At 39.4% G+C, this 27200-nt stretch overlaps 2 protein-coding genes across 4 annotated transcripts in view; one reads left to right on the top strand and one right to left on the bottom strand.

Moving 5' to 3' along the window:
• The window catches only part of LOC308073964 (sorting nexin-14-like), a 32644-nt gene extending 24231 nt beyond the window's left edge, over positions 1 to 8413 (top strand). For 2 of the 3 annotated variants that reach the window (XM_080413266.1, XM_080413264.1), the window contains 10 exons: positions 123 to 223; positions 751 to 862; positions 1357 to 1397; positions 1649 to 1768; positions 2418 to 2541; positions 3146 to 3310; positions 4602 to 4697; positions 5142 to 5233; positions 6623 to 6679; positions 7309 to 8413. In XM_080413266.1, coding sequence (XP_080269392.1) covers positions 123 to 223; positions 751 to 862; positions 1357 to 1397; positions 1649 to 1768; positions 2418 to 2541; positions 3146 to 3310; positions 4602 to 4697; positions 5142 to 5233; positions 6623 to 6679; positions 7309 to 7350 — 950 coding nt within the window. In that variant the 3' untranslated portion in view covers positions 7351 to 8413. The remainder of the gene's footprint in view (positions 1 to 122; positions 224 to 750; positions 863 to 1356; positions 1398 to 1648; positions 1769 to 2417; positions 2542 to 3145; positions 3311 to 4601; positions 4698 to 5141; positions 5234 to 6622; positions 6680 to 7308) is intronic. The other variant, XM_080413265.1, reaches the window with a different exon arrangement.
• Positions 8414 to 9594: 1181 nt separating this feature from the next.
• On the bottom strand, positions 9595 to 24526 carry LOC308075134 (snake venom 5'-nucleotidase-like). The gene is made up of 9 exons (XM_080414780.1): positions 24080 to 24526; positions 21605 to 21827; positions 19226 to 19414; positions 18725 to 18925; positions 17206 to 17360; positions 15830 to 15938; positions 15552 to 15701; positions 13216 to 13416; positions 9595 to 11693 (listed from the first exon to the last, which is right to left on the bottom strand). The coding sequence occupies exons 1-9, from the start codon at positions 24428 to 24430 to the stop codon at positions 11533 to 11535; spliced, it is 1740 nt and encodes a 579-aa protein (XP_080270906.1). The 5' UTR covers positions 24431 to 24526; the 3' UTR covers positions 9595 to 11532.
• Positions 24527 to 27200: the final 2674 nt, after the last annotated feature.

Raw genomic sequence — 27200 nt, 5'->3', positions numbered from 1 at the left:
TTCTACAGTATGTCTATAGGGACAGTCTGATATTGGCATTGGGATAAAAGCATTGTTGCTGGTGGAAAGGAAGCGTGTTCTTTTCAGACAGTCTTCTTTGTAAATTGTTACACCCTTCATAGGGTCTTTCCCAGATGCGCAGTTGCCGTCCAAGAGAATCATTGGGCCGAAAAACTACGAGTTCCTTACATCCAAACGGGAGGAGTTCCAGGAGTACTTGCAGGTAGAGATCTTGAGTCTACTACACTCCGTTGCCAGTTCATTGGATCTGACAGGAATGTTGCACATAGAATAGATCAATGTGTCTGTAAACGTACAAGAATTCAGAGAAGAAGCCATTTTCCATGTGCATCTACTGTGCAGGGAAGTGAAAGTAATTTAAAACGGTGAATTGTGTATTGTCTCGCTAAGAAGAAAATGAAGGTGGTGACCCTAATATAAATATACTGTATGAGCCTATCTGATTTTAAAATGAATCGGTGCCAATTTCCCAACAAACATATAACTATTTGAACTTGGGTCTAACGTTTCCTCTTCTTTTCAGACATTTTTCAGCTTGTGACAATTGCCATACATATAATTCGTTCCATCTGTATTTAAATTGTACTCATCATTTCTTTATAATATATTTATTTATTCTATTTCTGAGAATACATGTGTTGTTTCCTGTGCTTATGAAAACATCAAAGCAGCTGTAATGTACATACCCCAGCAAACAAGCAATACAAAACATTGTGTGTGTTTTTGCAGAAACTTCTGCAGCATCCCGAGTTGAGCAACAGCCAGCTGCTGGCTGACTTCCTGTCCCCTCATAGTATGGAATCTCAGTTCCTGGACAAGATGTTACCTGATGTCAACTTCGGTATGTTATTTTTGCCTAATGCAGCGATGTGGGCCAGGAAAAGGTTGGCCTAAAGTTTGGCCCAATGGGACCTTGGGTTTGTGTCTGAGAAACACTGCTTGTTTTGTAATTAACCTCGACTTAATCACTTAAGCCCTATATACTTTGTCATACGACGAATAGTGGAAATAGCTGATCTAGAAGATCACAACGTGCCGCAGTGTGACACATTGTGATCTTTTAGATCGTCTATTTTCACAATTTTTGACCATTTCTGTCTGTGATGTGATGACATGCCAAAAATAAGGGTCCAGGTTGAAAGTGGTTAATGGTGCACAAAAGCCAGTCCAAAGACTGACACAAACTTGCCATATGCCCAATTATTTTTTCATGTTTTGTAATTGTTGGACTAGAGCTAACATGGAAAAAAAGGACTGTTGAAATCTTTCAATCTCAGTTGAAGGCCTAAACTGACCGACAGATCATTCACCAGTCTGATGAACTTTGTTTCACAGGGAAAATCATTAAGTCTGGTACGAGCAAACTGATAAAAGAGGTGAGTAATGCATTCTTGGTGCGTGTGCGTGTGCGTGTGCGTGTGCGTGTGCGTGTGTTTGTGTTTGTGGGTGGGCGAGCGCAGGGGTCAGTGGGATATTCTCAGCTTTATTTACTATCTAATCTCTCCACACAGCGCTTTCCCTCTCACATACAACCTGTCAGTTCAGTATTGTTTGTCTACGACTGTAAAACACATAGGTAGTGGATATTCAGGCGTCTTGAACTTAAACTGATATTCTGCCCTCCTAGAAAGGACAGCATCTGGAGCCTTTTATCCAGTCCTTCTTCAATTCCTGCGAATCCCCCAAACCCAAACCCAACCGCCCTGAACTCACCATCCTAAGCCCCACCTCAGAAAACGACAAAAAGGTTGGTAATCATGCTGGAGAAAAGCCTTGCTATATGTTAAATCAGTGGTTCTCAACCTGTTGGTCAGGACCCCCAGGGGGGTCCCCACATTTTTTGGTGGGTATGACAGTAAAGTGACAATTTAAGGACTTTTAAGAAATGTTTAATACTTTAAAAGAAAGAAAAGAAATGAAACGAAATGAAAAAGACCATTACTGCATCAAAAGTAATCAACAAACTATACTGTAAAAACTGGCCAAATTGTCAAATAATAAGAAAGAGGCAATAATTTTTTTATTAGCTGAAATAGCGTTGCGAGGCGTTGTGAGCTTGTAGATCGGCTATTTTCACAATATTTATCTGTGGAAGCGAGTCAAACTAAATGTAATGCCTACAATTCCAGTCAGGCCGGGGGGGGGTCCCCAGTTCAAATATGATTATTTTGGTGGGTCACGGCCTGAAAAGGTTGAGAACCTCTGTGTTAAATAAATACCTGAAAGATTCTGTACTTGTCATATTGCCTACCGTAATTTATACTCCGTTGTACTGTGTGACGGCGCTGTGGACCAAAAATTGCCGATCTATAAGCTCACGACTATTTTCGGGCCGCGACGCTGTGGTACGATAAATTGTGGTTTACACATGTGAATGGTTTTTCCCTCTCTGTCAGTTGTTCAATGAGCTCTTCAAAAACAATGCCAACCGGTCAGAGATGGCTGAGAAGAGACACAATCAGAACTACTTCATGGAAATGATCACGGTGGAGGGGGTGTATGACTACTTCATGTATGTCGGTAAGTGGGGTCCTGGTTTGAATCAGTCTAGTCCCCTGAGCCTCTTTCCACATATAGAAGTAATGTATGTAAAATACCACATTTTAGAACTCCATATGGACAATCAGCTTTCTCCATAAAGGGCTGTAAACTTTGGAACACATTACCAATAGAAATGGAATTAATTCCTGATAAAATGTTTTGCATAGGATAAGTGTTGGGCTTAAATAAAGAATGTGTTGTGATCATGTGCAATACATATTTGAACAGTATTTTATTGTTATTGTGTATTTTATGTCGATAGTGTACATGTGGTGGTTTTATGAAAATGAAAGATGAATATTTTAATTACATTATATATGTAAATAGTTGAAAATTTACATTAGCTATTCTCTCTGTGTAGCACATCAGTTTCATTCTCTGTACTGGAACTATGTTCATTTGCTTCATCAAATAAGATTCAAATAATCATTATGACACATCAGTGTCAACGCCCTAGATATGGCAAATGTAGTCCTTTGATCACTGACTACCACCCACGCTCCCATCTTTGTTTCTCTTCCATTTGCCTCTTTCTGATCTGTCTGTTCACTTGTGCTTTCCCCTGCCTCTCTGTGATTGGCAGGTCGTGTTGTGTTCCACATCCCTGATTGGCTGCACCACCTGCTGATGGGCGGGAGGATCCTTTTGAAGAACACGTTGGAGGCGTACACAGACTACTATCTCCAGTACAAACTGGGACGAGTGGTCCAGGAGAACCGCCTCGTCTCGCTCATCACCCTCCTCCGAGGTGCAGTTGCAGTAGCAGAAGATTTCCACATGATACTCTGCGCTCTGATGATAACAATGCTGAAATGTTTTGGTGTCATATTTCTGCCAAAGGACTTACCGTACATTTGTACACACTCAGAGTTAAAGGGGAAATAGACAACATTCAGCCACAAGATGTCACACTTTTAAAACACCTCTGTTGATAGTTTGCTACATACAGTAGTAACGTGAAGGGTGCCTACCAAGACAATATTTAGGGGGAGGACAAAAAGATTATCCAATGAGAACAAATGGATAATGGAGGCAGCCAGCTTACGGCTTACATTGGTTAACAAAACAAGTGTTGCTCGACTGACAAAATTATTAGATGATTATTTCACAATCATAATATTTTGTTTTTGGAAAAGCAATATTTTTATTCCATACCTTTTTAAAAGCTCTGTGGATGTACTGTACTATTTTCTTTTATTATTCATGTTCATATATATTTGATCTATATACCCTTTAAATTAACACTGAGGATTTTACGGTGTAGGTTGTAAGAAAAGTATCTGGGTTGTCCAGTGTGCTGTTGGTGTAAAACCAGGTCTGGACCGTATCCTGGACCCTGTCCTGACCCTCAGAGAGGATCAGATGTCTATGTCTTTTTCCACTCTACTGTTACACTAGTGCACACCACAAAACACTTAGTTACAATACAATAAGGGAAGACACTGTCTGTGAAAGTATAAGTAAAAAGGGAATATTTCTGTCTGAATATTTTGATTGATACATTGATTAGAATTATATAAGGGAATCATATTCTTTTTCCCGAACCACCAGCCTTCTAAAATGTGCTCTTTATGTGCGGCGGAGTGGAATGCTTCCAAAAGCTGGGAAAAGTCTGTTTTTTTTTAACCATTAAAGTTGCAAACCATAACTTCTATGTCCTACCCAGCATTTGAACCCCGGTCTCCTGCATGAGAGACCAAATCTGTACATGTGCCTATAAGCCATCCCTGCTTGGTCAGGGGAGATTTTGCGCTATGAGCTTCAGGCAGTGCTAGTTGTCAACCAGTAAGGTGTCCTATCTGACACCAGGGTAGGGCATAGATGTGCTAGTTAATATATTGTATTAACACACTCTACCATACAGATTGATTAAAATAATGTTTTATTCACTCAAATAAGTTGCGGATTGCAGCTTTAATGATGTGGACCAGCCCATACCCTCTATAGGGAAATCTGATCGTTCCCAATTGTATGACATCAACACGAGGAATGGTTTTGACATGATGTGAAATGAGGTTATGTATTCTTTGCTCAACCAGATGCTGTGTTCTGTGAGAGCAGTCAACCAAGGTCAACCGCAGACACACAGAAGAGGGCGAAAAAGACATTTGAGGAGATGATGAGATATCTTCCAGGTATTCTTTCCATTTCTTAAATTTGTTTTTTTTTGGCTTTTCTGCCTTCATTGATAGTCTAAGTAGAGAGAGAGAGAGAGAGAGAGAGAGAGAGAATAAATATGATCCACCTGTTTATCCGCATTCATCCATGTATAGCCTACTGCAGGTGTTGCTATTAGCTGTGCTCATGCAGCACCTCTGCAGATACATATGGAGCATATTTTCCATCCAATCCAATTAATTTAATGTAGAACGGTCAATGGAAGCTTTAAAAAAAAAAAGCCAATTAAATCTGTTTTCCCCTGCAAACATGCTCTTGGTGGAGCTACACTCCACAATTAAAAATAATTTGTGTTGGAAAGCATCTTAACATTCTCGAATAAAACACATGTCAAACTATTTACATGCTTGAGGGTTTAATTAAATCCGTCAGGCTCTAATACATCATTTGCTTTTCCGCAGATTTCTTAGGAAAGTGTATAGGAGAAGAGGCCAAGTATGAAGGAGTGCGCTTGCTTTTTGATGGACTGCAACAGCCAGTTCTTAACAAACAGGTACCCTGATACACACACGCATGCACATTGCACACACGCACGCACACGCACGCACGCACGCATGAACACACACGCACGCACGCACGCACGCACGCACGCACGCACGCACACACACACACACACACACACACACACACACACACACACCAAGGTTATTATAGTTTCGTATTTTTCATTTGTATTTATTTTTATTTGATTTATGTATTCAATTGTTTAAGGTGGGTTTGCAAATTTAGGAGATTTTGTATTTTATGAAAAGGCTTAGTTACATCTTTATTGGGTTTAGTGTTAGTTTTAGTGTAATGGTCAGGGGTGAGATTAAAACATTTTTTTTAAAGTATTGTGTAATAAAAAAAAGCTTTTTTTTATTTATTTACAGTTCAAACTGACACAGCTAAGAAATTCGAAGACAGATTTCATATCCACCACGAACACACACACACACACACACACACACACACACACACACTTTCAGTACTGGTACGTGGTTCATATTTTGTAAATCCCTGCATATCACATACCACAGCATGTCTGTTTCTTATCACTGGTCTGCTTGTTTGACAGGCTTGGGTAAAGATTTTCAGGATTGCCCTGAAGGCTCTCTAACATAATGGTTCTCAAAGTGAGGTCCAGGGACCCCCAGGGGTTCTTGAGGGGTCAGCAAAATTATTTAATATAGCATCAAAATCAGGTTTGATGCTACATTTAACATTTTAACAACACAAATCTTGTATGGGGGTCCCTGGCACAAAATATATTCAGATGGGGGTCCGCAGCCAACTACATCTTAATTTGGGGGTCCTTGACTTGAAAATGTGAAAACCAATGACACTACAAATAGTAGACTGCCCTAGTGTGGCTCATATCTGGCATAGAGGGGCGGGTTTAACATCTCCGGAGAGAGAATGCGTGTGATCCCATTGGTTCACCGATCTGTCCGTCAGCCCCCGCCCCGTCAACACAACATTTGGAGCGACGCCCACTGCACTCTGGTTGGTTGGGGAAATGAAACACTTCCTATGCCCGGAACACCGACTCGCTGGTCCAGGCTTTTATTTTTTAGCAAAACTAAAAAATAAAAGCCTGGAGATCGAGGCTACCTGGACAGCAACATCAACTTCCCTATAACTCAAAATATATTTTCTTAAAGGTCCTATGAAACACACAGAGAAAAAAACCTACCATGATTTATTGAGTGCTTTTGTAAGTTAAAATGTTTTTAAACACATTGGAAGGACCTAAAAAATGATATTATTTTCCAAAAACAGCATGTCATATAGGAACTTTTAAGTTGTGAAATATCCTGGTAGAGCCACACATACATTAATATCATTTAATTTAAAACTATTAGACTGCTTTTCATGTTTTTCCCTTTGTGTTTTTCTTCAGCTGACGTATGTGCTGTTGGACATCGCCATTCTTGAACTTTTTCCAGAATTAAACAAGGTAAACAGATACTGGACCTGGGCAGCTGAACTTTAGATATATATTTATTCCTACCATAAGTATTTTCTAAAGCCAAACATAATCTTATCTCTGATATGATTATGTTTGTGTTTTATCCGCATGTTATAGGCACACAAAATAAGTCGGCGTGCATTATTTATTTAAACATGACAGTTCATTCTACTAAAATGTAACTACAGCTAAAACATAGACAAATTAACTCATAGTCTACACATTTTGAAGGAAATAAGTTGACCAATCTAATGATCATAATTTTTCTCTTGAGGATAAAATCCTTAAAATACTGACATGAGAACATATAAATGGCCAGGGTCCAATTTAGCACTCTTTCCAGAGTTAAATTTAGCTGTGTACCCCAAAGCCATATGGAAAGAAGGTTCTGTGACTCCATTTAAGGAAATGACAGTTTGCTTCCAGCATGTTAAGCCTCTGCCAACTGTGGGAGTGATTTGGAGCAGCACTCCAATGCAGCATGTCACTATAAATCCAAGCTATGACAAAGTTTCAAAAGCCAGATGTGACAATGGAAAAGACGAACAGCAACACATCTGCCTGTCTTCACCCATGGCCATCTGTTCTTGTAATTCTTCTCTTGTCTGTTTCCTCAGCAGGTACAGAAGGAGACGTCTATGATGGCTCCGTGGATGTAAAAGGGAACCGTTTCAGGCCTTCACTGTGATTAATGCAAGACAAAACAAAACAAAAACACTGAACTGGAGCCTTTCCCTTGTTACTACAACTTGACATGTTGGCGTACAATCATATTGTATCCTTTCTGAACAGGATAGTAGTCTGCGTCAAGAGCAGAGGAAAAGCTTTCTTTATAACTTATTCTGCTGCATTATGTGCAATACATTTTGTTGGTAGCACTCCTCTGATCCTTTTACTGCAAAAGCTAATGCTGCTTTTTTTGTGGCCCTGAAAGAGTGGTGTTGTTAAGGTAAAACACTAATTAAGAAGGTCTATTTTGTATTGTTTGTAATGTAACTTGAGCTGTCAACAGTAAATGGGTTAATGCATGCCATTAATTCAAAATGTTTAACACGTTGTCAACAATGTCTGTGTGGGGTTTATTTTGAAGTGTATGACTGGAGGTGTTATTTGTTTTGGCAGTGTGACTTGACAGTGATCGCTGCTTAGGAAATGAGACAAGGCGACGACCTTGGGACAGTTTAATATTTTTCAAAATTATATTTTGTTCACCGTTACATAACTAGATAAAGACGTTTAAACACATATATCATCTTCTCTTTTGCTTCACAGTTTATTTAAAATGTACTGTTTGTTTTAAAGTCTGAAACAGACATTTGACTGTCAAACGGACTGAGCAGATTAGAGTTGAGTCTGAAGATGAAAGACTGTTTGGAGAAGAAGAAACCAAAACAGTCTTTTGTCTTTAACTCAGAATCTGTTATGAATTATATTTGTTCCATTAAACAATAAGATTTCATTTGATAATACCTCTTTTGTGTGGATTCCTCATTAATTTGGTGGTCGTTTGGTCGAATTTTAAATATCCTTGATTTTAACTGTGATTGAGAAAATATGATTAAAATGTGATTAATCACAATTAATCACAGCAATTCATGTGATTAATTGGCTTTTTTATCGTTGGACAGCCCTACTTGTAACATGTTTCACTTGAGGAGATAATGTGGAATAGATTCATTTTGTTCATATTGTTACTTTTTAATTTATGTTACAACTTTTTTAGATGCCAAATAATATATAAAATGTGCATATCCTCATTTATGCATATAAGTTAATAAATATTTATATAATTTATATTAAAGAAATCATATCTTTTAACAAAGTATTGTTTGTACTTTTTTCCTCTAAAGTTACCACTGGTATGGTGGACCAAACCTGAAAAAAACAACAATAACAGAGAGTTGATATTCAGCCATTGGACGGAATTTGTAGGCTAAACAAAATGCTACAATGTGGCTCGGCATAATACTTGCTAAACTTAATCACACCAAACCCATGCTTAAGGCTGGACAGCATGTCCATTTAGACATCTTCGGCAGTAGAACTTTATTTTACAGGATTGATCTTCTTGTGAGATGGAGATACAACCGGGGTCAAGGTTATCAGCCACCAGAACCTCTGCAATCTACACCCTTCGAAGGATTGAAGTTCAGGTTAGGCACTGTTAGTATATTTTTTTTATTTAACCTCATTCCTCATTTTATCTCCATCTCTCAGGAAGATAAAGCCTGGAAAATAACTTCTGCCAAAGTGTAACCGGAAGTACAGGAAATAAAGGGCTACATAATTTGTTCAAACTGTCCAGCTTTTATTGATTTAATAAGGATTTCATTCCGTACAGTAAAGAAAATAGTCCATTTGATAATGACAATGAGGTCCGTCCAGTGCAGCACAGCCAGCTCGCAAAACTCCGGTACGAAGTGCTGATCAAATATGAATCAACATTCTGTTACTGCATTGCCTGTTTCTTGCCTCAAATGTTTTAAAAAACATTCTTTAGTGTACTGTTTAGCTGTTATAATTACATTGTTTACTTGGCCGCCCATAGCAAATACCAAGCACTGCGGACTGATAGTGATCATTGTTTCCACATCAACGGTCTGTTCTTCAAAGCAGGTCTCCTATCAAGAAATAACAGACCGCTGAATGCCATTTGTCCAAACAAAATCAAGTAATAATAATAATAATATGTTTTATTTATAACGCACTTTACATTTTTGTGCTACAGGGTTTAAAAACAATGGCATAAAAAAACAAAGGCAAGGCAGAAACAAAAAACATTCTGCAACAACATTTGACCCTTCTTGGGGTAAAAAGTAGAATTAAGGCATAGAGTAAAAGACCTAGGGAAAAAAAAGACTAAGCAAAAGCTTTGTTAAAAAGTTTGGAGTAATTTTTACCGATAAAGCATCGGTGGGTTGTGGGGCTCTCAAATGGTCGGGGAGGGCATTCCCTCAGTGGAGCAGAATGCCCGGTCGCCCATGGTGCGGAGTGTATTCAACCAGGCCATGTAATAAAGTATAGTAGCAATCAGTGTAGTCAACCACTGTAATAAGTGTGCATCCAGTGTGGAGAAGTAATCGATCTGTGAGCTCTAAAATACATTGACCAATGGGAGTAAGGTGACATCTTGACATACATATCGATAGATAATTTGAAAGACCTCTCATGATCATATAGAAGATCAGTGGTTGGCAGCCTGTGGGTCAGGACCCTCAGGGGGGTCCCCACATGATTTGGGGGTCCCCAGATGACAGTGAAGTGACAATTTGAGGACTTTTAAGACCTTTTTAATACCTCAAATAATATAAGACAGAGGCAATTTTTTTGAAAATAGCCGATTTACAAGTTCACAACGCCTCGCTTGCTTGTAGATCTGCTATTTTCTCAATATTCATCTGTGGAACCGTGTCAAACTAAATGTAATGCCTACAATACCAAGTGCTTGTCAGGATGGGGGTCCACAGTTCAAATATGATTATTTTTGGGGGACACTGAATGAAAAGGTTGAGAACCACTGATATAGATTACATAATGAGGGAATAAACAAAAGTAAATAAGAAAATAAGAGAAATAATATATATCTATTTTCTTATTTTTCCTTTATTTATCTAGTTCCTTCTTTCAGCAGTCATTCAATGAGTGTAATTTCCTCTGGAACATCTGACATCTTTGCTCTTTAGCAGGCCACTTGCAATGATCACATAATCACCAGATGATATTAGCTTTTAGATTCATTATTGTAATAGTTATTATTACATTATTCACTTCTTTTTGGTGCATTAAATGTGCTGTGCTACATGATTTGGGTTATATGATAAATAAACCTTTAAGTTTAAGACAGACTGACAACGTATTGTAAACCATTCATTTTTCCCTCCTGCCCTCCTAGTATGTATGAGTTAACACTGCAATCAACAAAACAAAAAAACATTATATAATTCATGACAACATCATTGTAAAAGCAAGACACAGTCTAATTATGGCATGGTGTCCCTGTGCAATCGGCAGCTATGGATAGCAAGTTACTTGGCATGTAGATAGTGAACGAAGCATCAATGATGTGCTAACGGACTAACGTGAGCGTTGTGTGCTAATTATCATGAGCTATGGAGCTTGGTCTTGTGATTTGCTGTAGTTTAAACACGTAGCAGCGTGAGGTGAGTGCAGAGATGGGCGGAAATACATATAGGTACAAATGACAAATGTGGGTAAAAAATATGTATTTAAAATACAGACAATACAAGATATGAAAGCATCTTGATACAAATTACAAAATAGTATTTCAAATACAAACATTTTCAAAATACTGTCCATCTCTGAGTGAGCATATAGCAGCATCAGCTGATCAGTGTGATCACTGTAATTGGTCTACTTTTGTGGGGAGATAAATACTATAGATACCGAGAGACACAGAGAAACACTGTGCTAGGTGGCTGGCCCCTTCGGCACCACACCGTAACAACAGCTCTAGCTTAGTAAAAGTAAAACACAAGTCTCAGCTTCCTCCGGAATTTCTGTCTTTACAAATAGCATCTGTTGCTGTTTATTAACTAATTTCAGAGCAGCTATACTAAACAAGATGTGTTCCACATTCTCGGTTGTACTTAGTCAGTTTTACCAGTCTAATTGATGTCTGAAATGTGGAAACAAGTAGGTCCTTCCTTCAGTGCTTCATGTGCCCACAAGCTAATGTTACCAACGTAATTGTGATGGTATGTGAGATTGTCTGTGTGTGGTTAAAACAGGAAGAAAAGGCAATGTCCCAGAGCCTGTTTAGCCTGTGTAGCCTCACATGTCCTTTGTTAGGTTCTGCTATTTATTTCAATATACAGTCACAATCAGAGGGTAATGGCCAGACACAGGACCAGTAGCAACAAGGCAAGAATGCTAGTCCGCTCACGTACAGCTGAATTCCTGAACTTGATTCGACCTTCAACAGCAGGGTACACGCGTTTGCGCTCTGAGATGTATTTGGATAAAACAGCAATGTCCATGTCACCTGGAGAGAGGGAGAGAGGGGGAATCATTTGGTTACTTGATTTATTGCCTTGCTTTCTAAATCACACCGTCTGAAGACCAGCAACGTTCGGATCACGCAGAGGTGTTATTAACATTAAATAACTTTTTCAGGGATACAGTTTAAGTTTTTTTCTCATATGAGTCACATAAGACGCACATCACCATATTTCAATCACTACAACATACAATACCAAAACACAATAGAACAATAGTTTTATTCTGTGCTAAACAATAAAACCCTACAGTCTATTTTTGGAGTCAGTTTCTTTAACAAAGACCCTGCCTTATACCAATAAAAAGACCTTGGAAAAAGAAAAGAAAAGACCATGTCTTGTGCTAGAATGAAAACTAAATGAATAGGCTTTGATTTGTAAAAAAAAAGAAGGGGGGGGGCAGGGTGGAGAGACATTTTCTTAACCAGTAAAGCTATACTTTGTATGACAAGATGACAAATCTTTACTCATTTATACAATTCCCCCCGAAAAGGGATGCCAGGAATGTTGTTAATATACATTATTAATTAAATTGTTACATTGTGATATTATCAAACATATCATACAGACTATATCCCAAAAGGAAATGCATGTATATTTAATTCAGTCTGAACAGAATCAGGGATAAAACACATCTCCACAGGTGAGGTGATAAAAAAATAAATGACCAGGGGAATGACCCCCATCCCCTCCAGCAAATCGAACCCTGGCTAATAGAAGAACTGACAGAAACAGAAAGGATTTTATCTTCCATCTGGGTTGTATACTCTTGGCATCTGTACTTGGCAGCATGAAAAATAACTAGTTTAGTGAATGAAGGCTTTCCCAAAATGTGTTGTTTATTTAGACAATGGATCCACGCATAGTTGAGTATTAGAAACAGAAACAAAATCCAATTTATTGTCTGAATATTAATATATTACAACGTATTGTGAGCTTGTAGATCGGATATTTTAGCTTTTCTGAAATTCTTGAACATTTTAGCTATATTGACATGCCCAAAATAGGGGTATCAGTGTTAAACTGAGTAATATTGGACTCCATGCTGTAATGTGCAACACAAATTTGACATGGATTGGAACAATGAATCAAGGAAGACGGAAATGGGACAACTTGAATCTGAAGTGTTGTTGCAAACTATTTGTGTCTGCCAGACAGGGATACTCAAGAGTATTTATTAGAGTCTTTAAATGTTGAGAAGATGCCTTGTTATTGCTGCCTATAGGGAGAAAGACCACAGCCAGACACAGTACAAAAGTAAAATCAGCATCTGCACTGCCGTATCCTGGCTTTCACCGATATCAACTGACCTATACAGTATGGACACAATCCATTGCATGCCTTTTCCTCCACCTATTTGCTGTTAAATGGCTTGTTTTTGCGTTATGTTACAACCAGATAAAAGTGTACATTCACAGACATACTTAAGAATTGTCTTTGATTAAAAGCCCAATAAGAAAAATGATTTTTTTTCACCTCACATGATTACCGAACACGCCTCTTTCTCACCTGTATCATGCTTCAGTTTCTCTTGCTTGATCATGGTAAAGCCATCCCCTCCATCTGCTATGTAGGAAGGCATAACCAGCTTATAGTTCTTCTCCAGGTCTAAAGGTTCGTAGCGGGGAACACGACACTCAGTACAAAGCAGAGACATGGCCACCAGACGCTGACCAGAAGGCCTGGAGAGGTCAAACATCACCTGAATTCCTAGGTGTAGAAAAAACAATGTGTTGGGGACATTTTCATATGGAAAGCGTGGTAAGCATTTCTACAACAGCTAGGAACCGATAGAGTCCATAGCAGTTCATGGTTTCATTCTGAATAATTGCAAGGCCTGTTTATAACTAAGAAAATGTTACACAACCCAAAGGTAATCATTTAAACATGTACATACAGTACAAGACTAGCAAATGGGTTGAGATAAGCATGTTGCACTTCTAGCCACACCCCAAACAGCAGGTGTTACTGATTAATCTTTGACATCAATGCCTGGGCTGTGGCCAGAAGTGCAACACACTGAAAAGCTTCAACCCAGAGTGCAGTGCATGAATGCAGTAGCAGTTTACTGCCCTGTTACTGTTGATTTACCCTTTAACCCATAAAGACCGGGAATACATTTTTTTTTAAACGTATGTTGCTATATATCAGTGGTTCTCAAACTTTTTTCATGTCAAGGATCCCCAAAATTATATGTATTTGGCCGCGGACCCCCCCCCCCATCTCAAAATATGTTGTTCCAGGGACCCCCAGAAGCACAGATCGGATTCAAAGATTTCCTCAAATTTTTCCACAATAAAAAAAAATAGCAGATTTACAAGCTCATAGCGCGGCACTAATAGCCAAAGAAATCTTACAATGACACAGATGAGTTCCCGGTCTTGATGCGTTAAAGCAGTGGATTTGGGGATTTTCCTTGACTAGCGTTTCCCGCAATAAACACTGCATTTGTTTTGAAGAGAAGAGTGACAGCTGTTTTGGTGTTGCTGAAAAACATCTGTGTGCAAGATGTAAATGAGGAGGTATGTGGTGGTTTGCGGCCATAGCTGTGGCCATAGCCGAGTGGTGTAGAGAGGCTGTACGGGAATAGGAATGTCGCCCAGTCTACATAGTCTACATGTCGAAGTGTCCCTGAGCACACCCCTAACACCCGCCCCCTGCGCTCATCTGAGCTTCAAAAGTAATTTACCTCCCCCCGGGGACCAGTAAATACTCCCATTCCCCCTGTGTACTGTAAAAGATTTCCTATTTTGCAAGAGATCTGGCCTAGTGTTTGGAATCATATAGAACTATCCATTCTTTTCGTTGACTGTCCCATTTGCTGCCGTTGGTCAGACAGACATCAAAATAGAATTGAAACTGGTAAATAAACAGTGAAAAATTCCTTGTAGCAGCTTTAAGTAAAACAATTGTTGGGTATTCATAGTGTATAGTGGTAAATGGTGAAATGCATTTGGATTGCATTTGTATAGCACTATTCTAGTCTTCTGAAAGCTGCTTTATAATTTTTTTCTTTATATGTAAATATGTATATATAATTAAAATTCTTTATATGTCTCACATCGACAATAGGTGCCGAGTTTAAAGTCTACTAACATTTAAAAAGTAGAAGCCGAACACCAACGCTGGTCTATTAGAAAAAGGCATATAATAACTAAGTAAGTAAGTAAGTAAGTAAATACTGGGAGCTGATGGTAGGTATTGCGCTCCACCTCAGCAATCCATCTTCCAGGAGTCGAGTGCAGTGGTTCCCAAACTTTTTAGCAAGACCCAAAAGAGAAATTAGACGTTTGCCCGTGACCCAAACTAGTGAAAATAGCAGATCTACAAGCTCACAACACGTTGCTTCGCGTCGGGTTGTGAGCTTGTGGATCTGCTATTTTCACTACTTCTTAAACCTTTTAAAAATGTTTTTATGGAAATTATTAGATTTTTTAATTGTATTTATAAAATACTTTTGAAAAACGTTGGAATTGTTTTTAATTGATGAAAAGTTGTGGGGTGTTTTTTTTTTTTTTATGTAAGAAATGGAAAACATTAGATATTTACTTGCGACCCATAAAAATTGGTCCGCGACCCAAAGATGGGTCCCGACCCACTGCTTAGGAAACGGTGGTCTAGTGCATTGAAAAGGGGAAAGGCACCCTCGTTCTCAGCCGATACCAACAACACGCCTCTCTCCGCCCTGCTTACTTACTTACTCTCCCCTGTGGGCAACAGCACGACTAATACCATAAAGACCCAAATAGCTCAGAGAAGGTAAAAAATCGATATCAATCTGCAAGCCTATGGACTGTGAGACAGTATTAGATGGGGGTGTAAATAGGGGTTCAGAGATCACATACCTGAAATCTGTAGAAATTCTCCTGTATTGCGGCCATATCTGCGAACGGAGTGTTCAAACGCCTTTTTCAGCGTAGACCCACTCAGCTGGACCAAATCAAAGGTGACTCCAAAAGGCAGGATGGAGATAATCTCCTCCATAGTTATGGTACCTGAAAATTGAAGGGACACGAGTAACAGTTAACATGGGATTTCTACTCGTGTCTAGCTGGTCACAATTATATTGTGAAAATATATATTTGTATACATTTTATAAAAAAAATGAAACAAACATGCACACCGTTTTTATAGCGCTCGTCGATACCATTCCTTATGGCACCACTATTCAGCATACACAGGCTGACATGGTTCCATTGCTCTTCATCTGGGTACTTGATATTGTGATAAACCTACGAATGGTAAAGAAGCTTTATTAAAGACAGTCAGTGAGATATACTGTTGAGAAGGTCAATCAAGCTTCAGTCGTATCTACTAGTTCAATCTACTAGACTTGACATCGAGAAGAGAAACCAGTCAAAAGCACTGTCTGTGCACTGTCTAGGAAAAGCTGACCTACCTTAATGACATTGTAACAGAGGCCAAGGGTCTCTTGTTAAGGCATGTTTTCACCTTCCTAGTCCAACAAAAGCATTTTTTCACCAAACATGCTCATACGTGTGCTATGCAAACATATACATGCACATTATGCATATACACTATACATGCGCAAACATGCACTACGGTTGAAACAATGTTCAATTCATCCAAAGCTAGGGTTTCTCCACTTAATAATACATGGATAAATGTTCGAGCCTTCCCTAAAACACCCTGGACAACGCTGTGGAATGAAACTGTGGAATAAACTCCTGATTGCAGTCAGAACTGCAGACTCTATCCCAATTTTCCACCGTTGTCTGAAGACTCACATCTTCAGACTCACATCTTCAGACTCCCCCTAGCACTCCTATCTCCCTTTATCCCTTCTTGCCACATTATTTAGATTTAGATTCTAGTTATCTCCGCCAGGAGTGTGATTCTAGTTATCTCCGCCAGGAGGGAGGGAGTCGCCAGGAGGGAGGGAGGGAGTCAGTCAGTCAGTCAGTCAGTCAGTCAGTCAGTCAGTCAGTCAGTCAGTCAGTCAGTCAGTCTCTCTGTGAGTCTGTCTGTGAGCAGTTAATCTCGAGCACCACTGGACCGATTGTCGTGAAACTTGCACACACACTCCCAGTAGGCCAAGGAAGAACCTCCAACCAACCAAATCTTTCTAATTGGCCTCATGGTGGTGCTATAACGGCTCGTTTCAGGTTTTGCGCCACAAATTCTACAAATGTTTGTTGCCCAAACCTGATGCTAGGTTCATTGTTTACCTGTATCCTGGTTTCTTTGAGGCACTACATTGTTCTCTCTGCACTCTACCTATGCGATTATTTACATTTACCTTGTTGTTTATTGACCAGAGTGCATGCTTACTCTGCTATTCCAAATTTCCAATCACGTACTTGTAAGTCGCTCTGGTCTTAAATGTAAATTGTAGGATAACAACTACTTTTAAGGTGACAGGCTGTGGATATGATTAATTGTATCTAAGTTATTCTGCCTCAGTCGTGCATGCAAATGATATGAATGGATGTTAATGAGTGAATAAACTTTGAGAGTCACTCTACAGTACATGCTTACCATAGCATCACAGATCATATTTCCAAGGTTACACTCCCGAAATCGACATTCTTCAAACGTCCCGTTGAGGTACACCAAGGTCTGTCCCACATACTGGGAAGAGTACTGAGCCAGGTTAAGCTTCCAACTGTTAATATCAGCCAGAATATCTGGATCTAGAAGATTTGAAAAACATTTTATGAAAACCTGAAATGAAAATAATTCTTGATTGGGATGAGGTTGTGTTGTGGTTCTGTGTGATGTACCATACAATAGAATACATTTAGTAAACCAATTAACATGTTGATAATTTCATCTCAATGTTTAATCTACTGGTATATCAATCAAAAGGCATTTGCTTTTTTTTGTTGTTGCTTAAATTAATTAGAGCAAAAATCACTACATAAAACGTACATCCTTAGTAATCAGAAACATGCTTTTTAACTCAAGTAGTGTAGGTTAATCACATTTGATAGCATTCAAACTGATATTACTTTATAAGATCAGCGTGATTTCTAACCTGTTCTTTCATTATATATCATATATATAATATATATATATCAATATATATACATAAATATACATATACATATATATATGTGTGTGTGTGTGTGCGTGTGTGTGTGTGTGTGTGCAGTGGCGTAACACAGAATCGCGGGGCCTCCCCGCCGGAGTTTCATGTGAGGCCCACATACGCGCGCGTGCATGTGCGTGCACAACCGCTCGCGCGTGCACGCAAAAAAATTCGGGTCTAATTCGGGTCTAATTCGGTTCTATTTGACCAATATAAATCAACTTTTTTATTTATTTTTGCTGTAAAAATATTTGTATCAGCGCAGGCGGGGCCCCCCCTGCCGGTGGCCCCCCCGCACCGCATCACTTGCTGCCCCTCCGTTATGCCACTGTGTGTGTGTCTATCTGTGTGTTTTGGTGTTGGCATGTTATTTTCGTTAATTTGTAGTTCTATTTTCTAGACACTTGGTAGTGGGCATTTGATTGACATGCACAGGGTGTGCATATAGGAAGCACAGGCACACAGGTGTTTTAATTTGTGTGGGCACAGAGTGAAGGGGAGCACACTGTTCCTACCAGGTTCCAGACAGCAGACAGAGAAACAGAAAAAGACAGACAGAGTGAGGAAATTCAAAGGAAGAGAGACTACTAAGCTAACTGGTACGTGTTGTTGCAGTATTGATGTGCGGTGCTTTAAAAGAACTACAGGAATATTGATTGGACTTTGTTTGCATATCTGTGTAGGACGCTCCCTTTCCTGTGCATGTAATGGCGAGGTGGAAATCGGAATTTATATACATACATACATACATACACTACAGCATACAGTACCATTGCAAAACAATATGCAAAACACAGCTCACGAGGCAGAATCAAGCCTTGGACTTAATGATTATGTGATGGATTCACTACTACTCAGTCAACTAACAGCTCATCCCATAGCATCATCATTTGACTTAGATTCTTTTGAAGAGCATTTGTACAGCTTGACAATTTCATATATTCAGATACTGTTGTTTAAGTCTACCTTGAGGTATGCTGCTGTCCATAAGTATAGGGTTTCCAACAGCTTGAACCACATTTCCAGCCTCATCAAAGGTGACTTTCAGGTATCCCAGGTATTTGCCAAATGCATAGGCCTGAACCACTGGGACATTTCTCCCATCATCAGACTTCACCATTAAGGGGTAGGGACCTTCTGGTACCTCACTGGATGGTGGTGTAGTACCTTCAGAGAAAGACCAGTTTTCATTCATAGTTGGCGAGTCTTAATTGCTGAGATGCTGTTCATCTATTTTTGATCTATATGGTGTTGTCATGAATTTTTCAACAAAAACACATTGAACTACAGTCAGTAAAGTTATTTGAAGCAGACGCCGCACTGGATTGGACACCAGATGTGCCATCCTTATTGTGGCTCAGACATTGCTGCAGTTAGCTCTCTCTGTCGGGAGAGACAACGTACATGAAATGGTACAGACTGAAGCTTTAATTAACTTCTTAAATGCTCAAGAATAGTGCAAAATACCTGTGTATAGGAAAGTATTGCTGTGTCCTCCAATGACCACGTCAACCCCTCTCACTCGCTTGGCAATGTCTTTATCCACTTCAAAACCAGCATGACCCAGTGCAATGATCTTATTGTATCCCAGTGTCACCAACTTATCAACCTGCACCTGGAGCGCCTCAACTTCATCTTCAAATATTAAGTGGGGCCCTAAAACACAGGAGTCAGAGAATGACAAAGTATAAATAAAAAGCACAATGTTTGACCACTTGAACCGCAGAAAATAGTAGATGGGCTATATTCGGCAAAGCGATTTGATGTAGAGGGGGAAAAGAGTGATTCAAGTACAGAGTCAACTCAGGTCAAGTTTACATTACATATGTACAGTACACACACACAAACTTTAAAATACATGGTTCATTCATACAACACCTTCCTCCAAAACGCTTTACAGCGTGCCTCATATTCACCCATTCACATACAGTAGCAGTGGTAGAGGTAACATGCAAGGCTCCAGGGGTCAATTGTCTTGCTCAAGGACATTTTGACACAAAGCCACCCATTCACATGGCAATGGTAGAGGTAACATGCAAGGCTCCAGCGGTCAATTGTTTTGCTTGTTTTTGATTTCGACACAAAGCCAGACGGCCACTCAAACTCCTGAACCAGTGACGCTACACACAGACATGCACACGCAGGCACACACACACACACACACACACACACACACACACACACACACACACACACACACACACACACACACACACACACACACACACACACACACACACACACACACACACACACACACACACACACACACACACACACACACACACACACACACACACACACACACACACACACACAGGCATGCACACACACACACACACACACAATTTCAGACATGCAAAGGCCATTCAAACTGAGCACTATAACGATAACTATATCGTTCACCATTTGTATTCGTTATAGTTGTGGTGTGAACTCTGCCATTCTTTTACTATATCTTTATAGTTATAGTTGCAGTGCTTGGAGTGAACGGCACTATAGACATGTACTGTAGGCCTACATGTGTACACATATAAACTGCTGTACCCATGCATATACTACTATGTAATGTACATACAAACACAAAGCTAATACAAACAATATGTTTAGAAACAGGTGAAATTACCATCATACTGACATAAAGTTGGGAGGGACTAGAACAGATGACTTAATATGCTGTATAAAAATGGGAGGATGTTTGGGTGTATATTAATGATGGATGGATGGTCATTACTGAAGGTAGGTAATGCACTATAGGGCTACTGTAGAGAAGGGTGCTACTGGATATTCTCAGGAAAAAAGTTCACAAAGTACGTAGACTGAGACTGAGGAAGAGCATGCTGCGCTCAAAACGTCTCCTTGGTGGTAAGTTAACAAACAGTCAAGTTTGGTAACAGTGCTTTACTTGTGAACTCAGACCAACAGACAAGCAACTCAAACCAGTTGATCATCCAATGGGGTAAACAAACAATCCAATAAGGAATAGGCAGATAGCCCATGGTCTGGTGAACACAGGCAGGGGCTAAACGGGAAGGTCAAGAAAGTCAGAACCATAATGAGGCTATGGAGCTGAACACACAAAACAATCTGGCACGGAACAGGGACTGCAACTGCTAGGTGAAATGGCAAGGAATGTGGGAGTGGCTGGGTCTGATTGGTAATGATCTGCAGCTGGTGAGCTAATGAAGGATCATGGTGAGGTGAGAGAATTAATGACAAAAACATCTGGAGAAGTGAAGCCACCCATCGTGTTCATAGACAGCAGTGTCTCCGATGTCGCTTTCTAGATTTGCTGAATGAAGGTTTGAATGTATTATTGTAATGGATGTAACCTGTGGTGCAATGCTTTGGTTTCAGCATAATATGTACTGTAAAACACAATTACCTGGAAAACAGCGAGTTGGGCAACAACCAAAGATTATTCACTTAGGTCTGAGTGTCAGTATAACTCTGAGAATGTCCAAATGAGTTGACATTGAGTTGAATTAACACTCAAAAGTGTAGAGGAGTGCATACCTAGCCTGTTCACAGAGCACAGGTGTGTGCAAATATATTTGGATAACATTTGGATGAGCACATGGAGTGAAGATTACATGTACGCCTACTACAGTCAAGGCACCTGCAAAAAAAGTACCCAAAACCCGCCAAAAAACACAAATATTCGCGCGCTCCTGCCCTAGGCCCAGCCTACGCTAGCGTTCTGGCTACGCCACTGACTACTAGACTAACACAAACTCCAAATAATCATGCAAATGCAATCGGACAAAGTGCCACCATACCCATTAGGGTTTCATACATCACACAGTGTAATGACAGTTTAATAACTTAACGGAATACATATTTTACCTGGTAAGGATAAGACTGGCGTCTCTGCGGTGGTATATCCAACCACAGCCACTTTTTCAGAGCCAACATTGATCACCGTATATGGCTTATAGTAACGGCTGATTTCCGGGGCCAGAATCTTGTCAGCTTTGATGTTGGCACTGAGCACGGTGCAGTTTATCTTCTGAAGAAAGGGTTTGATGAGCCCTTCCACTCCGTTGTCAAATTCATGGTTTCCAAATGCCTGAGGAGTAAAATAAGTGATCAAGTCATGTTTTGTCTTTGTCTTTGTTTTATTTCACAAAACAATGGTCTTTTGACATAAATTATACATGATGACAATTCTATGACCACACCACACCTGTTTATATATGTGGTCAGTGCAACAGTAGTAGTCCAGTAAACAAACACATGCAGGTTCTTTGCATCTGAACAAACATTTGTGCACATTCCCCTTTTTTATGTTGAAACAAACAGACAGGGATTAACACCATTTCTCAGCTCAAAATACATCTTTGGAAAGATAATTCATGCTAGATGTGATATATTTAATATTTTACTAACAAAAAGTGTAGTAACAGCTGCCCTCTCTGTACATCAAAAATGTACAGGTCAATAGGTAAATATTACCTCACTAACTACTGCTAAACTAGGTCATTCACACATCCCAGAATGCCTAAAGACTGGTGTGGGGCAGTGGTCCAAATTCAGTTGTGTGCCCCTCCACTTAATTCTTGAGTGACCTACCAAACATCAATGCTTCTTTGTTTCGGCAAATTGATGTAAAAAGGTGCTTTAGGACAACAATATTCAAAGACTTTGTCACATGTGCATACATGTAGTCTACAGTATGTGCAGTGAAATATATTATAGTACAATATACTGTATGGTGGTGTAAAAGGTAGCCTATAACTAACAATAAGTTATATAGGCCTACACGTAAGGTGCTTGCTTAATAATAACTAATACAGTACAAATGTAGATAAACCTAATACAGTATGTAGCCTATATAGAATATATACAGGGAAAAGTATTATAAATACAATGTAGTGCATATCATAGGCTACCGGTAGAGAACAGTATGATGGATTCAGTGATTTATTTGTCATATACAAGTATACTGTATGTGTAAACTGTTGGTGTAGGCATGCTCCACCACCAAACTGTGCCAACAATATAATAACTAGAAAAAGTGCCTGGTCTCCGCCAGGTCAGGTAGGTTATTGTGGGCCAGCAATGTTTGAAATTTGCCAATCAGGATGGAATATGAAAAACCGGACAGATCCGTCTTGATCACATGACTATAGAGATAATGTGTACCGATGTTTGGGCAAAATCTGTAGGACAAACAAATTGTTTAGCAAAATCGGCCTCCTGGTGGCGCTAGAACAGGACAATGTGAAAAGGGTGGCATGTCTTCCTCGACCTAGTGGAAATGTGCGAGCAAAGTTTCACGGCAATCCGACGCTGCGTTTATGATTCGAGGCATTTTGTTCAAAACAAGCCACTCCTGCAAACTTTAAATGCCAATCTTAGCCAATCAGGATGGATTGTGATAGATTGGACAGATCCGTGTTGATCACATGACTGCAGAGATAATGTGTACCGATTTGCGTGATGTTTGGACAAAATCTGTAGGAGTAACATCAAGAAATATGTTTTGCAAAAATCTGCCTCCTGGTGGCGCTATAAAAGGCAGATGTGACAAATGTAGGGTAGCATTTCTTCCTTGGCCTAGTGGCAATGTGCGTGCAAAATTTCACTGCAATCACACGCTGTGTTCATGATTTGAGGCATTTTGTTAAAAACGGACCACTCCGGAAAATTGTGGAAGCCAATCTTATAGCCAATCAAGATGGAATATGAAAAATCCGACAGACCAGTTTTATTTAATGACTATAGAGATACTGTGTACCGATTTGTGTGATGTTTGGACAAAATCTGTAGGAGTAATGTAAAAAAAATAGTTTTGCAAAAAATTGGCCTCCTGGTGGCACTATAACTAGCCGATCTGAAAAATTCGGGGCAGAGGTTCTGCTCTGGCATCCAGGGAGTGTGCGTGCACAGTTTCAATGCAATCGGGCCAACGGTGCCGGAGATTAGCTGCTGGCAGACGGACGGACAGACTGGACAGACAGACAGGGTGCAAAACATAGTCTCGGCCATGCCTTCGGCCTGGCGGAGACAACAAACAACAAGTTATAATAAAACACAGGGTAGGCTAATATAAGTAGCCTACAAAGTGATAAAAAAGAATGGCTGCCTTTAGAATAGCTGTACCCCAGTCCATGATTGATGAGATATAGTGGCTGTCTGCTGACTGGACTGAGAAGGAAGGAAATTGCATCCACAATAAAAAATGATTGCTAATAAATAGTAATAAAAAGCATTAACAAAATAATTAAGCATAGGCCTAAATGTAGCCTACAATTAACCATTTAGAGTGTCTATTGAACTCTTTGACATTTAAAGCCACAGTGCACTTATCTTTCTTACCATGGCATCATAACCCAGTTTGTTCATGAAATACGCAGCCTCCTCTCCTTTGTAGTAATTGAACCAGATGGTTCCCTGGAACTGGTCTCCAGCATCCAGTAACAACACATGTCTCTCCTTCTCTCGAACTTCGGTGATCTTCGTGAACCTCCTGGCGACGCCGCCGAAGCAGGGTCCCTTCTCTGGACACTTCCCTGACTCTCTGCTGGTCTCCTCGATCCGGGCGTGATTGTCGTTCGTGTGAAGCAGCGTGACTTCGAAAGTTGACACTTTGTCCAAATAGTTCAAAAGAAGGAGAAGCACACAGAGCGAGGTAACGCGTGCGCTCTGAGTCCGCATCTTGTCGTGCATGAAATGGCGAATGAAAGTAAATAGTAGCGACAGTAACGTGATACTATTAGTCACATATAAAGGTTTGAGGTTCAAAACCAGCTGCCTGCTGAGTGTATAGCCTGCAGGATGAGCAGTGGTGGAAAGTAACTAAGTACTCAAGTACTTAAGTACAATGTTGAGGTACATTTACTTTACTGGAGTATTTCCAATTTCCAATAATTTTACTTAAATATTTTTATTTTATTCCACTACAGTTATTTTGATTATTATTACAAAACATATATAACCACTTCAGCTCTATATATTTTTGGCCATTTGAAAATAGCCGATCTACAAGCTAAAGCTCACAATGTGCAGCAATGCCAGCTTGTAGATCTGCTATTTTTTTTTTTTAAAGTACATTTATACATTTGAAAACTTGTAGTAGTTTCCTACTTTTGGTACTATAGGCCTATTTTCAGGGCTGAAGTGGTTAATGCATGTTTTGTAATAATAATCCAAATCTACAAAGTAATTATAGTAACTAAAGTTGTCAAATAATTGTAGTGGAGTAAAAAGTACAATGTTTGCCTCTGAGATGTAGTGGAGTAAAAGTAAAAGTATTGAAAATTGGAAACACTCCAGTAAAGTAAAAAAAAATCCTCAAAAGTGAACTTAAGTACAGTAATTGAGTAAATGTACTTAGTTACTTTACACCACTGGCACTAGCTACAGTATGAGCAGCTCTGTGACTATAAGTCTACTGTATTAGCCCAAAACCTGAATTCCAAGTTGGACGAAAGTTGTAAAACGAGACGTGTCTGGACTCGTTTTATTATAGCTTATTATGCCTATTTGCAAAACGTGTAGCTTAAAATTAGGCTTGTATGCTTACCTCATTTCCAAATGCATTGCTTGATACAATTTATGAAAACTTTAATGGGAAGCAAATGTTTCATACAAAAATCTAACGTTTCCATTTCACATATGAGATATATTGATCTGAAACAGTGCAATTCATCCTAATTAAAAGTCCCAATTAAGTCCATATAAACAACAGGAAAATAATTGTGTGAAACAATGTGAAAAGAAGAAGAATCTTAGTGTTGCTTGTTGTGAAATTCCAGATCAATTTTGTAACTGAAATGAATTCTAGGCTCTAAATTCCTTGACTCATCTGTTTAACACACATCTGTTTAACATATGTGTATCAAGACCTGAATGGGTTGTGGTGCTGGTATTAATATTACACTAAAATCCTCAGTGCTATTGAATAGATTTTCTTGTTTTCACCAGCACCCCCTAGTGGATATGTGAAGTAAAGTAAAACACATGGGACTGAAGCTCACTTAAAATACCTGCCATGAACACACTTGCTCATTGGATAACACTGAAATACAAGTTAATACACCTTATTCAAGGTAGGCCCAATAGGGTATTCTTTGAAAACACAGTATGATAAGAAAGAAAGAAAGAAAGAACTTAAACTGATTAAAAGAAAATTGTGAAAATAAATTATCTCCATTATTGACTAAATCAATTATATTTGAAAACACGATAAGACAAAGAAGACACCTGATGAGGCCACTTTGGTGTAGCCATAATCTTTCAGTAAAGTCCTGAAAAACTCACAACCCATCCCAGAGAAGACGACACCGTCTATTTGTGTCATGATCACGGCCTCTGTCTGTGTGCAGTACACTGTGCCCCCGTTTTGTCCCTGATTGTTGACTGTGAGCCTCTCCCCCTCCCTTGCTCTGCTCCAGGAGTCTGATTGCCAGTGATGGAAGAAGTACTCACATGTTTTACTTAAGTAAAAGTATCAATACTACAATGTAGATATAATCTGTTGCATGTAGAAGTCCCGTACTCAAAATGTACTTGAGTAAAAGTACAAAAGTATCGGCATCAAAATGTACTTAAAGCACCAAAAGTAACAGTACTCATTGTGCAGAATGTCTCATTTCATGAGACAAAATATATAAAAAATCTTTTGAAAATGGCCGAAATATATTATATAGGGCTGAAGTGGTTAGTGCATTTTGTAATAATAATCAAAATCTACAAAGTAACTAGTAACTAAAGTTTTCATAATTGTAGTAGAGTAAAAGTACAATATTTTCCTCTGAGATGCAGTGGGGTAGAAGTAAAAGTATTGAAAATTGTAAATACTTAAGAAAGTAAAAATACCTCAAAATTGTACTTAAAAGTAGGCTACAGTAGCCTACTCAAATAACTTTACACCACTGCTGATTGCCCTGAGTGCTGTTACCTGTGAGGACCAGCTGAGCCTGGTTGGATGACGAGCTCCTGAGACTATGAAAGAAGTGTTTCTGAGAATGCCCAGTGTTGGGTCATAAGTCATGTGTCAGGTTCCTTGTTGCCAGTGTTAAGTGTTATGTTTGAGTTCAGTCATTGTTGTTAATGTGCATTGTCCATAGTAAAGTAAAGTTCATGTGAATCACATCTCCTGCATCTGTTTTGAGCTCCTGCACTTGACACCTGTTCCTGACAATGTCATAGCAATTTCACAAACCACGAGAAACAAATTTTTGAAACGGATCTCACATCAGATTAATGCAGTCACTCTTCAAAAGCATAGAATAGCATGGAGGTGAAATTGTGGTGTTCCTTCCCATTTCGCCCCGAAATCTATGCTAAACAATTGGGTTGCCCTGAATTATTTGTGTGTTATGGGGATACTGTTCCCCTCCTTTTCCCCTGTGTACTGCCCAGCCCTGAGTACGAAATTGAATTCAGGCACAAATTGAATTAAGGCAACCCCACTCAAATCGCAGCTTTCTGGTAT

This window comes from Gymnoscopelus braueri (assembly GCF_963280865.1).
Source record: "Gymnoscopelus braueri genome assembly, chromosome: 19".
NCBI classification, from domain to species: Eukaryota; Metazoa; Chordata; class Actinopteri; order Myctophiformes; family Myctophidae; genus Gymnoscopelus; species Gymnoscopelus braueri.
Note: the sequence above shows the minus strand (reverse complement) of the source record. Positions and strands in the feature narration are given on the sequence as shown.

What these genes read in the sequence shown, in the direction of transcription:
- LOC308075134 (XM_080414780.1), bottom strand. Translation starts at nt 24,430, where the DNA reads ATGCACGACAAGATGCGGACTCAGAGCGCACGCGTTACCTCGCTCTGT. An exon ending in ATATGATCTGTGATGCTATG is followed by an intron (nt 15,939 to 17,205) that starts GTAAGCATGTAC and finishes TACCATTCGTAG; the next exon opens with GTTTATCACAATATCAAGTA. An exon ending in CGACGAGCGCTATAAAAACG is followed by an intron (nt 15,702 to 15,829) that starts GTGTGCATGTTT and finishes TTCAATTTTCAG; the next exon opens with GTACCATAACTATGGAGGAG.